At 36.2% G+C, this 13792-nt stretch overlaps 1 protein-coding gene across 3 annotated transcripts in view; it reads left to right on the top strand.

Annotated features, from left to right (window-relative positions):
* The window catches only part of pkn1b (protein kinase N1b), a 38078-nt gene extending 28102 nt beyond the window's left edge, over nt 1-9976 (top strand). For all 3 annotated transcript variants that reach the window (XM_079880826.1, XM_079880824.1, XM_079880825.1), the window contains exons 13-22: nt 382-476; nt 659-731; nt 1734-1825; nt 3060-3236; nt 3629-3691; nt 3791-3867; nt 4253-4395; nt 4999-5106; nt 5240-5320; nt 7202-9976. In XM_079880826.1, the coding sequence (XP_079736952.1) occupies nt 382-476; nt 659-731; nt 1734-1825; nt 3060-3236; nt 3629-3691; nt 3791-3867; nt 4253-4395; nt 4999-5106; nt 5240-5320; nt 7202-7405 (1113 nt within the window). In that variant the 3' untranslated portion in view covers nt 7406-9976. The remainder of the gene's footprint in view (nt 1-381; nt 477-658; nt 732-1733; nt 1826-3059; nt 3237-3628; nt 3692-3790; nt 3868-4252; nt 4396-4998; nt 5107-5239; nt 5321-7201) is intronic.
* The last annotated feature ends 3816 nt before the right edge of the window (nt 9977-13792 follow it).

The following is a 13792-nucleotide window of genomic DNA, read 5'->3' as shown; positions in this document are numbered from 1 at the left end:
CACCACAGGTTTTACGTCTTTAAATAATTAATTAAGTCTTTAATAAGTTCATTTTGCAAACAAATTTCTTTAATATAGAATTTGATATTTTATCTTCTGTATTTTAAGTGTAGCAGCACAATATGACTTGCACTGATTTTATTTATTTTGAGGGAAAACTATTTACAATGAATGAAAACTCGCTCTCGATTCTAATTATAATGTGCTTTATTGGCATGAACCATACAAAAAAGTACAAGTAAAACAAGGAATATTAGCAATTGAAGTAAAATAATACATGCAAAATAAAGTAAGAAAAGAAATGATGTAAACTAAGAGAATAATAATGAATGAATGTAACGATAAAGGAATAATAATGTGTTGATGATAATAATTTGTCAGGTGGACATTGGGCTGGTGCCAGAGCCGGTCTCTCCTCCTGATCCTGTTCCTCCTGAGAGAGCTGTCAGGATCAGTTCCCATAATTCCCAGCGCAGGTACACGTCCTACCAGCACAACATATGTCTTCCAGACCGGGCCAAGAGACAGCGTCACACACACACACACACACACACACACACACACACACACACACACACTCATGATGTAGTTTCTGACCTCACACCAGCTCTTACCTTCAGTTTAATTACATCCGGCCTGTGTGTGTGTGTGTGCGCAGGTCGTCCAAAAGCCCTCTGTGTCTTCAGGATTTCCGAATGATCGCAGTGCTCGGCCGGGGACATTTTGGCAAGGTAACTGGAACACGTTCAGTCTTAAAATAGAAACTGCAGCAACTAGTCAGACAGAATCGACACACACCGAAAACGTCCTGCACCCAAGGCAACATTTCTCTATTTCATTTAATTTTATTATTATTTTTTTTTAATCTAATATTTTATTTCAGTTTCATTTCAATTGACAAAAATGTATTTTAATAGTTTTAATTAACAACAACAATAACATTATTATTATTTTCTTCTATATTTCTGTTTTTCCTCCACACCCTACTGATGTTACCGCTGTGATCTGTACAGAAAAGCTTTTTTTTATATATCAGAAAAAACAAATGTCATATTAGAAAACCAAATCAAGTTTACAAAAAACAAACAAACAAAAAACAACGACAAAAACAAGCCCAACTCAAAACAAACTTTTTAAAGCAGTTTTGCTTCTGAACTCAGATTTTATATTGCATTAACAATTTTGTTAAAAATTTAAATGTTTTTATTTTATTTTAAATAATCATTTTATTTAGAATATTTACTTTATTTTGAATATTTTCAGATTTTTAAGTTTTCTTTTTAATTTAAGTTTGTCTTTTTTTATTTGTTTTTCAACATTTCAGTTTCTAGCTTAAGTTTATATTTTTTTTTCAGTTTTAGTTTATTTCATTTTGATTTTAGTATTTCACACTTAAACTTTTTTTATTTCAGTTAGTTGTCAAGTAAACATTTCTAATTTTCATTTACTTTAAGTTTTTAATCTAATATTTATATTTTATTTCAGTTATCAGAAATGTTTCTTAATAGTTTTAGCTAACAATAACAACTCTAGTGAGTTCTACAAGAAAGTTCATGTTTTACAACAGTGGTTTTGCTTATGAACTCCGGTTTTACATTGAATTAACGACAAAAGCTATGAGAAGTCTTTTCTCTTCCCTATTTGAGGCACGCACCAGTTAAGAAACACAAAGAGCCAGTTTGTGAATTAAGATTCATGTGCACATTGAGTATGATTTGTGTGTGTGTTTCCAGGTCCTTCTGTCTGAATACAGACACTCAGGAAAGATGTACGCCATCAAAGCTCTGAAGAAAGGGGACATTGTGGCGCGGGACGAGGTCGAGAGGTGAGTGTTCACTTTAGGATGTATTTTTCCTAATAAACATTGCATGAAAAGATATTTTGTCACTGGGTTGGCTTGTACTTTTATTGAAATCTTCCTCCACAGAGCTTCAAATTAAACATCACATTAGTGATGCACCGACATTTTGGCAACTGAAAATATTCGTCCGAAAATGAATTTTCGGTTTCGTCCATAAAGACTGACGTTTAATTAGCGTTTGTCCGATTGTGCATTTTAACTGTGTCAGTGTGTATTTCCTGCATTTTGATGAACCGAGATCTTTTAGTCTGTGCTGTTTTCAGTTGATGCGTGAACAAAATTTGTAGCGCCTGCCATCCAATAATCACAATAAGTTTTGTGCTTTGATGCTTTTGATATGAAAAAAATTTGATCACAAAACAATAAATGTGGTTTTGTTGCTCTTTAATGTGGCGTGACAGATCGCTGTCGCCGCTTCGAGAACTGGTCATCTTTTCCTCTTTACTACTAGTTATAGCACAAAATATACATATATGAACATCAGAAGGAATGTTGAAAGAAACAGCAACCTGTTGTATTCATTATTTAATGTATATTTGATAAATCTGTGATGAAAACAAGGTATTATTACAGCCACCATTTAACTGTTTATATTTGTTTATATTAGTTTATATTAGTTTATACAAACTACGAATTGTAATAGAAATATATGTAACACTTTACAATAAAGTCCCATTAGTTAATGCATAGACTAATATTAACTAAAAATGAGCAATACATTTGTTATAGCATTTATTAATCTTTTGAAATGTTTAAATAAACATTAACTGAGATTCATAAATGCCTTAAGTATTTGCAACGTTAGTTCATGTTAGTAAATGGAATATTATTGTAAAGTGTTACCATTGTATCATTAAAAAGTTGAAATAAAAACTAACTTTTGTGCAATTTAAACTGCTTATGTGCAACTTTATGTGCAACTTGCTTATCTGACTTTATTTTCAGTTTCTCTTTTGGCTGAATGAAAACTTTATTTAGTTTCTCTTTTGGCTAAATGAAAACTTAAATTTCGGTTTTGGTATAAAATGAATTTCAGTGCATCACTAGATCACATGTTTTCTGACCGTCTTCGGAGAATCTTTGCTTTCATAAAGACAGAAAAATAGCTTGATCTGGTTAAGACACATATTACAGTCTTCAGTCTAAACCCTAAACCTCTCTCTCTCTCTCTCTCTCTCTCTCTCTCTCTCTCTCCCAGTTTGATGTGTGAGAAGCGTATCTTCGAGACAGTGAACAGCGCGCAGCATCCGTTCCTGGTGAACCTGTTTGCATGTTTTCAGACGCCAGAACACGTGTGTTTTGTCATGGAGTACACGGCCGGCGGTGACCTGATGATGCACATACACGCCGACGTCTTCTCGGAAACACGCTCTGTGTAAGTGTGTGTAATTCATCTAGTTAATGTGCTACACTAGTAGTTGTTAAAGTGTGTATTTTGGATGTGTTTTTCCTGGAATTATGTTTAAAAATAAACGTTCCAAAAGGGTTTTTTTCACAGTGATGCAATAGAAGAACCGTTTTTGGTTCCCCAGAGAACCTTTAAGTGAAGAGTTCTTACATTTTTTTTTTTTTTTTTTTATGAAATTCTAAATTCATTTTAACATTCTAAAGAACCTTTTGTGGAATGGAAAGATTCTATGAATGTGAAAGGGTTCATCATGGAACCATCGTTGTCAATAAAGAACCTTAATTTTTAAGAGTGAACAGTGAGGATTTTGTATACAAGTATATATTTTGTATATATGTGTGTGTTTGTGTGTTATGCAGGTTTTATTCTGCCTGTGTTGTTTTGGGGCTTCAGTTTCTTCACGATAATAAGATTGTGTATCGGTGAGTACATGCACAATTACAGCATAAAACTACATACTGGCACGGTTTTCAAAAACTCTTAAGATAGTAAGTTAATTCTTGTGTCTATGTGTGTGTTAGAGATCTGAAGCTGGATAACCTGCTGCTGGATACTGAAGGTTATGTGAAAATCGCAGACTTCGGTCTCTGTAAAGAGGGTGAGTCACAGACTGTCCTGATATTGATGGAGTTAATGGACTAAGAACATGATGTTTGTTCACTGATGGTTCAGAGAGATCTGGAAATGACAGGTTGTCAGCAGAACAGATTACAAGCATTCTGCTAACTGCATACTATTTTTAATAGTACACAAGAAGTCTCTTATGCTCACCAAGGCTGCATTTATTTGATCAAAGACACAGTAAAAAAAAAAAAAAAAAAAAACTGTTTTCTATGTGAATATATGTTAAAAAGTAATTTATTCCTGTGATCTAAACTGTATTTTCAGCATCATTACTCCATGAGTTTACTATATCCATCATTACTTTCTCTCTCTCTCTCTCTAACGCCTTGTTTTTGTCCCACTCTCTCTCTGTCCTGTAGGAATGGGTCATGGGGACAGAACCAGCACATTTTGTGGGACTCCAGAGTTTCTTGCTCCTGAGGTTCTGACTGACACGTCCTACACAAGAGCCGTGGACTGGTGGGGTCTCGGCGTGCTCATTTACGAGATGCTGGTCGGAGAGGTGTGTGTTTGCGCACATTTTGCTTAGAATTTTTATATTATTTCCCAGTAAAATAGTTTTTTTCTTGCTTTAAGTATAAACCTAACAAAATTTGGTAAAGTTCACTTCAATATGTGATTTTCTTCCTTAGTATTTTTGCCTTGTTTTTTTCCAGTACAATTATCTAAACGTTCTTAAATCAAGATTAATTTGCTTGAGATGCAAAATGGCATAAAATAAGTCTTGTTTTCTGAGAAGCTTATAAAAATGAAGTGTGTTTGTTTAATATGAGGGGAAAATGTGCCAACTACTCTTGGTATTGTTTATTTTTCTGATCCTATTGGCAATTTTTTCTTAATTTAAGCAAAAACTCATTTAATTTCGAGCAATTTCTCAGAAAACAAGATGTCATATCCTATGTCATTTCGCATCTCAAGTAAATGTATCTTGATTTAAGAATGTTTAGATATTTATACTGGAAAACAAGACCGAAAATGTGTTTGCTAAAACGAGAAACCAGTTTTCCAGAAAATAAGCTTATCACATATAATATCTTGCACAGTTATACTTCTTAAGTAAAGACTTAAGTATCAGACTAAATCCTGATAAATGATCTGTGTTCAGTCACCGTTCCCAGGTGACGATGAGGAGGAGGTGTTTGACAGCATTGTAAATGATGAAGTACGTTACCCAAGATTCCTCTCCACCGAGGCCATTGGCATCATGAGACGAGTAAGTCTGTTCATTCAAATTAAATATTTAGGTCTTAATTTAAGTTTGATGTATTTGAATTGCATATAAAATTTGACTTGCGGGGTTTTAACGTAAACTATAATGTAAATGTTTTCTTGTTTTCCATTGGTAGCTGCTGAGGCGTAATCCTGAGAGACGACTGGGCTCCGGGGAAAAAGACGCAGAGGACATAAGGAAACAACCGTTCTTTAGAGTATGAAGAATTCTTTGACTTTTTGGCTTGACTTGCTACAATAATATGGGGTCCCTAAAGAAACATGGTGATGGTAAAAAAAAAAAAAAAAATAGATGGGAGTAAAAAATTATATTTCAATAATTTTGTGCTCATATTTCAAAACTATTGTGTCGCCCCGATAATTTGTGTTTGCTCACAAAAACATATGCGTTCTCTCGTAAAAATCTCTGGCATTTGCTCACAAACCATTTGTGTTTGCTTGCAAAAGGTGTGTTTGCTCACAAATCTGTCACATTCCCCCAAAAATCTTTGCATTTGCTTGCAAAACATCTGCATTCTTTTGAAAGACTACAGCGTTCCCCTTTTTTTGATCACAAAACATTAGTGTTCTCTTTCAAAACTACTGAGTTGCCCAGTGAAACTGTAAGGCTGGTGTTTGGTTGGGCTCTTTGTTTTGATGCGTCATGTGATCCCCACGTTTCCCTTGCATTCATGCCATGTGTTTTTGCTTTCATTTGTGTTGTTCTCATTGGTTTATTGGTTTCATTACATTGAGGTGTTGCTCATTAGTAGTCCATGTATTTATAGCCCTGAGTTTTCCATGCGTGTTTGTCTAGCTTTGTCATCTTTTGATGCTGTAGTCGACTGTTTTGTGTTTCATGTTCATGCCATGCTTTACTTAGTCAAGTTTATATTTAAGTTATGTTGATTTCCAAGTTACTGCTTTGTTGATTCACTACAGTGGAATTAACTGTATTTGGGCTCAGAAAACATCTCGGTTACTAATGTAACCCTCGTTCCCTGAAGGAGGGAATGGGAGACGTAACGTCGACATGATGACGTAATCGGGATCCCAATTACGTCGTCACGACAACGTTACGTTGAACGTGAGTGACTGAAAGGGAACTGACTCTGCTTCAGTGGAACCATTACAGAAACTTTGTTTCTCGCAATACGTTTGTGTTCTCCCTCAAAACTATTGTGCTACCCAAAAAAACTTCTATTGTCATGTCATGTCATGTCATGTCAAAAACTGACATGTCCCTTTAGGGGCTCCGTACAATAGACCCTTTTTGCGCCGACGTCACGGAGTTAGCTGGAGGCAAAACAAAGGGAAAACTGGAGGCAGCCAATATAAATCAGCTAGTTCGTCATCCATTAATATATATAGTCTGCTACATAAGAAGCTTAATGTCATCTTGCTGTGCTGTTGGGTGCCAGGATCGACGGACTACATGCTCCAATTTGAAATTTTATCGCATTTTGTCCGACAAAAAAACAGACGACAGCTGTGTTTAAACGCAATAAAGCAGAAACAATCATCAAAACTGCTCACATTTTTTAAGCGCACACTTCATTTCAATAAACTGTTGTCTTTTGTTGGTATGGATTATGGTTTGGTTACGTGTCTAAAGATTTCCCATGCATGGCCACCAAGAGATACCATTAGAAATTGGGGAACAAGTTAAGTGATTTCTCACATAATTTGCTAATTTGTTAGTGCATAAGTTTGCTAACTTTGTTAGTTGTACAACTTGCAGTTAGATAACTGCTAGCTAACGACCAGAGACTAAACATAAAAGAAACTGTTCGGCCAATCTGGCTCTGTCCGTTAGTTAGCTTTTCCAAATAACAATCACGGCTCTGGACAGTGAGTGGCCTTTCATATTCAGATAAAATTGGATTTTCTCCAGTCATTGTTACAAGCTAGCAAAGCTAACGAACAAGCTAACAAAACTTGCTAGCTAGCATTAGTGAAGTGGCCAGGGGAATCGTTCTGCCTCCACCTAAGCTCCGCCCACAAAAAAAGTCACATGTTTACTAACTGAAAAGGGGTCTATAAAGCCAAAGTTGCGATCTTAGTGACAGTGTGGCTCCATCTTCTCTCTTTCTCTGCAGAATATGGAGTGGGATGCGCTTTTGCAGAGGCAAGTTCCTCCTCCGTTCGTTCCCGCCTTGACAGGGAAAGAAGACGTCAGTAACTTCGACTCCGAGTTCACCAATGAGGCTCCAACGCTGACACCTCCTCGTGAGCGCCGGAACCTCTCGCGCAAAGACCAGGACTACTTCAGGGACTTCGACTATGTCTCGGACTTCTGCTAGGGCACAAGGGTGCAAACTGAGGCTGCTAGGAGTGGGAGATAACGTCCTAGCGTGGTTCTCGCACCCTAGTTCCCATCAAGGGTGCGTATCCTGAGGATTCACTCAGTGAAACAGGGACGCTGACAGGCTAAACGCCTCTGATGACTGTAGAAGGTACATCAAACATGAAGAGATTCAAAAACCCAGATAATGTGAAGCTCTGTGGTGTATCTGAAAGCTGGTGGCCAAGATGTTTTCTCGTCCTATTTGGCGGGATTTTCAGATTTGCTCATGGTTTGCTCACAGGCTTGCTCATGACATTTCCCAAAATCCTTAGTACCAGACGCTCAAGTAGTCGACTGGGATCTCATGACTAGACTGCTGCTGGGATGATGTATTTTTGTGGTCCAAAACCCAGAAACAAGCCTTTTAGCACTTTCAGTTCCATCACCCTGAAGTCAATGGGTTTTTTAAATGGATTTTGCCTGAAATAAGGTCTGTGATGAACACAAGTTCTAATGATATTTTCACTTTTTATGCTGCGGAATTTAATACATCAATAATACATAAAATTATTTTTTATTTTTTTTACATCTTCAAATAAAGCAGTTGCTAACAAGCGTCTTAATGGGACTACAGAGGCTGTCGGGACATTAAACATAATGTCGAAAAGCTAAACTCATCATGTTTATAATCACGCTCTTGTAAACTATTCCAACTCAAAACTTTCAGGGAAAATGTTTTTAAATGAAGACTGAAGTTGTTGTCGGAAGCCTAACTCTTTCTTTTCCCGCTAGCTTTTTAAAAAAGTTGCCAATCACTGCCAGCGTTTTTGATCATTTTCACAAAACTTTCATGGCTCCCAGAATATTTTGTTGTGTATATCTAAATATATAATACATCAAAAGAAAGAACAGAGCCAAAAAAGCATTTTATTCTACCTTTTATGCATTTTTATCAACACTTGAATGTGAGTAAGTTTCATAAGCAAATCAACATTTTTAACAAAAAGCTGCGAAAATTGCGTTTTTGTCGAAGACTACGTCCAGATCGGATTCAGAACGAGGATCAAAACACAGATAGAGTAGATCGAGTCCATCAAACCCCCAAAGCATCACAGTCCTGTTCCTCTTTGTGTCGACTTTCATTCGGTAACGTTACGTAGTTTTGGGTAACGCTTTATTTTACAGTGTCCTTGTTACACATGTTACATGTAGTTACTGTAGTGTAATAACTATAAATTATGCATAATTACATGCAACTAACCCTCAACCAAACCCAATCCTAACCCTTATCCTAAGTATGTGTATTTAATTATTATTACACCGTAGTGAAAATGCATAATTACACTGTAAAAAGGACACCTTAAAGTCCACATGAAATCAAAATTGACCATATTTACTTTGTTTGCCTAAATTGATCGTTTTGTGGTGAACAATTCATCCATGCAAGTCAATCCACACAAAAAAATTTTTTGGCTTCGTAATCTTTAATCAAAATCTGAAAATGCCCCTCCCCTCTGCATTGGAGGACCTTCTCTGATGACGTAGGTTTGAGGAATTGGTTTGGGCAACGCTTAACCACTCCCCTCAAACCGTTAGTCTGTTATGAGCAGAGATGGAGAGGAGGAGCGCTAGAGTAAAACCCTGCCCTCTGTTCAATATTCCGTTTCACTGGGAAATACGTCACAACACTGGAGAAAAGTCGTTTGCAACTTCCGGTTCACGCGGACTTTAAAATAAAGTGTAACCTAGTTTTGATTTAGCCTATATGTTTGATGATCGCGTTAGCTTACTTGTGCGTAAGCAATGCTTCTATCGTTTGTCTTCGGATCCAGAGATTCTGTACTCTTTCGGAAAATGCGTAATTTACCCTTAGCGCATAACAGTAGCCGTGTTTCCATTACCCTTCAAAGTGCGAAAATACGCCCAATGGAAACACGTCAATTTCACAAAAACTCCCATATATCGCAAAAAGGTTTTCCGCTCACATGAAGTGCTTTTTCAGGCAATTCAAAAAAGGAATATTTCGCAAAATTGCAATGTTTTTTTTTTTGCATTTACAGGTCACCTGACGTACGTAAAATCACATGACCATTCTTTAAAGATGGCACAGTATGTTTTGACAGAAGACGAGACAGAGTTCTTTATTAAACTCATAAAAGACAAAAGAATACTGGATTCTAAACAACAAAGAAATGCCACAATTTATCAAGACCTTGAAGCAGATGTAAGTGAGAAATACCCAGAAAACCTCATACTGTACATGCTGCTCACAAGTATAAGGGGCTTTCCTTACCCTTAATGTTTGGATTACACGCCTACGTCTACTTCCATTAAAAATAATGGCTAGTGCAGTGGCTGCGATATACATAAACCTACTATCATCCGTTGCCATAATTTTAGAACGACTTATCGCAAGAAGAAAAAATTACGTTTTAGTCACATAACATCAGTTAATGGAAACGCTGTCGTTTCACAATCGTTTTTTTATCGAAATATATATTAAAAAAAATGTTTTGCTCAAATCTGAAATGGAAACGTGGCAAGTGAAAACATAGATTGCCAGAAAAACCGTACTATGATGGGGAAGCATTGTGTCATAAATGTTGGCTAATCTCGTCAATGGTGGGGAGAGTTAATGGTGATATAATAAGTCATGTGACCGTGGTGTACTTTTAATTAACCTACGTTTAGCTTTTTATTTCTGCCGATTTGTGAAGGTTATCATAATGAACAAAACGTGGACGCATCATAAACTTTGTGTTGGTCGCAGAGCTTATTTTCTGCAATAATCTAAAAGCCCATGGAAAAATCCTATCGAGTTTTTGTGGAGGGAACCAGGGTGATTTAAACTACAAAAATGCATCATTAATGCAGTGCTTTTTGGGAGCGTGTTAACTAGCAGAGTCCAGTTTCATGGCACTGACCCCAGTTCTCCCTTCATCTCTCTGCCTCCATCTTCTTTTTCTACCAGTGTATCTGTATATCACACATGGTCCAGAGACTGTTTACTTCTGTAATACACTCATTTTAACCACACAAGGGCGCCAGAGAGTTTGAAAGAGCTGTGGAAACACTGTTACTGTGTCAGTATGAGCATGTCCATTAATGAAATGAGTGTCTGCAGCATCATCGACTGCTATATTTGTATTTGTAGAGATTATTTAGCTGTTGTTGTTTTTTTTTCTCACTGAAACTTGAGTGAGAAATGCTATGCCTGAAAATTACAATATTAAACAACTCAACTCTTTTGTTTCTTTGGGGGGATTAATATTCCACTACACATGCACACGTTCCATAAAACAGATTATTTTAATTTGCAATGGAAATTTTAAATTGCAATGGAGGTTGGCCAATTTTGGTATTTTTCTGATAAAATAAATTTTCTTTATATAATTAAACAGAAAAAAGAGAGGAAAAAGTGGGAAAGTGACCAAAATTAAGCAGGACAAAACCTGAAGTTTATGAGCAGTGCAGGATGAAAATTCAATTCAATTCAATTCAATTCACATTTATTTGTGTAGCGCTTTTCACAATACACATCGTTTCAAAGCAGCTTTGAGGAAAAGAGGAAACTGTCTAAGTTATGTATTTCAGAAATGTACATATACAAAATCACAGTTAGCGAAAAATTTATTAATTTAAACAATGTAATAATTTAAGGCAGAAACAATGAGCTCATTGAAGCAATGAATACTTGTTTAACAAATGATTATGACATTGCGTTGACGTTTTCATGATTATGAAAATGAACAGAAGTTTAAGAGATCAGTCCTCACACATGAAAGGTAAGATCTGAAACCTTGTATTACTAGCACTAGTTGTGTTTATTGCCTCTCTAAGATGAATCGCTTGTAGTATTTGTAAGTCACTTTGGATAAAAACGACTGTTAAACAAATGTAAATGTAAAAGAGATGTGAACACTCGCATGCTCATGATCTGTCATGGCAGTACAAACAAGAGTAAACCAGACAGTGCTGAAACAGTGTTGTGACGAACTTCACATCTTAAAACATGATGGAGGGATGGTTTGAGATAATGTCTCATTATTGCCCAAAGAAGAAAGTATCCATGGAGACCAAAAGATGGAGCTGCTAAAAAAAGGGTCATGATGTCCTGTGAACAAACTACACTTCTATGTCTTATAACAAACCTATCAGCATGGGTTGCATTGGTAATGACGTAGGCTTTCAGGGAAAATTGAGGTGCATTATCTTTCTCTTTCCAAAAAAGCGGCCTGTCTAGTCATGGCGCAGATCTTTGGACATATCATTTGAACACTGTATGAATACTGCGGGCATTTCCGTCACCAGTTTTAACGTTATCGTTGTGTGTCGCTTTAAGAGTGACGCAAAAGACAGAAATTGGTCATTTTGACCCGAAATTCTTTTTTTACTTAATTGAGTGTTCATCAGAGGGGTCCAAGACCCCAGGACTTTTGTCACACTTGAACCATGAATACACACACACACACACACAAAAAAACATTATGGATTCGAGGAGTTTTGTGGTTGAAATTTAAAAAAGTAACAAATCCTTCGCTCGCAGGTCAATTTGACCCCTATAGGAAGGAATGAATGGAATGTGAGGACTGCTTCAGTACACATAGAAAAACCTAAACATGCTCAAAATTCAAACTAGAAATGCAAAAAAACGTTGCCAAAACATCTTTTTTCTAATGTCTACATGTGTATCTTAAGAGAAACTGACTCTAGGACCCAGACGAACAGCTCATTTGCTCCATATAGAGCTATAAGTCCATCTAGTAGTCATGAAACATCATGTTATATAAGTTTTTTTTCGAGGTCGACAAAGATACTCAATATAAGATATTTTGAGCTGAATTAAAAGGGTTATGCATGAAATTGTGAATTGTTTTGAATTTAAGTAGAAACAATGTGAGGAATGTGTTTAAATTACTATTTATTTATTATTTATTGATCAAATCTAGTAATTTAAAGGTAAATCAAATCAAACATGACAAAAAATCTCCAAGAAATTGCATTAAAAAATAGAAAGATTATCAAAATGAAATAAAATAAGCTTTCTTGGAAAAAAAAAAAAGTATAATTTTAGGGCTTCGGGTCATTTTGACCAGCGAGGGAAAGATGTGTTACAAAGTGCGAGGGAAGGATGAAGGTTAAATCATATTTGAAAAAGTCTTTTCCAGACTTTCAAAAACCCATCTAGATAAAATCTGGATATGCAAAAAAAAAAAAAAAAAAAAAAAAAAAATTTTTTGCTGTCAGTCTGAACATGGCCTAAATTACTAATTGTTTATCTTATCTTGATATTGCTCGTGTGCTTCGTACTTCAATAATTTGGCCTTTTCCAAGTCACACTGCACTAAACTCTAGTAACATGTATTTTTATGGCCAACAGTGCATTCATTTCAGTTGCTTTGGGGTTAAGTATCTTGTGCAATGGCCTTTTAAACCAAGTTTTAACAAGATAAATATAAAGCAGGTTCCAGTTCATCATCTTAAAGGTATTTGTGATTTGATTACTCAAACTATGCAGGTAGTCAGTGATGCATAAGGCCACGTCTCATTTGACAACTAATGCATCCTGTTGCTCGTGTTAATACATCATAATTGCAGGATGTGTTGGGACAAAAGTTGAACAGTGAAGCTATCCGAGGTTATTTCAATCACCGTACCAGTCTTAAAAGTTTATTTGTAGTCACAAAATCAGAGTCCCTTCCCTAGAAAATCTCTATGAAATAATGGACAATGGAAAGTTATTTGAGTTTGCTTAAAGGAGAACTCCGGTCAATTTTAACATTGAGCTCATTTTTTTGTACATTTGGAGTGCTGTCAGTACAGAGAACAACAAAAATCGGTGTTGCCTACACCGTGTTATCCTCTTTTTAAAATTTGCACCCTGTTGACTTCAATGGGGCAAGTTTTAAACCTGCTTTTAGCCTCTTAACATCCTTGATGTGTCATTACAAGTGCACAGGTCATGTGAGTGATTCCTTCAGAGTGAACACGGGTGAATCTGACTGCAGTAGATATAAATACAGGTATGTGCGCTGGCTGAAATAACATCATTTTTATTCATATCTTTCACATCTACTGCAGTCAGATTCACTCGTGTTCACTCTGAAGGAATCACTCACCTGACCTGAGCACTTGTAATGACACATCAAGGATGTTAAGAGGCTAAAAGCTGGTTTAAAACTTGCCCCATTGAAGTCAACAGGGTGCAAATTTTAAAAAGCGGATAACACGGTGTAGGCAACACCGATTTTTGTCGTTGTTCTCTGTACTGACAGCACTCCAAATGTACAAAAAAATGAGCTCAATGCTAAAATTGACCTGGAGTTCTCCTTTAATAAAGGAGAAATAAAGTCTCGACTGACCACTTGTGATAGGATCATCCAACAAATAAACAGATGTGATC

Source organism: Squalius cephalus, assembly GCF_949319135.1.
Source record: "Squalius cephalus genome assembly, chromosome: 1".
NCBI classification, from domain to species: domain Eukaryota; kingdom Metazoa; phylum Chordata; class Actinopteri; order Cypriniformes; family Leuciscidae; genus Squalius; species Squalius cephalus.
This window is presented reverse-complemented; position numbering and strand designations above follow the sequence as displayed.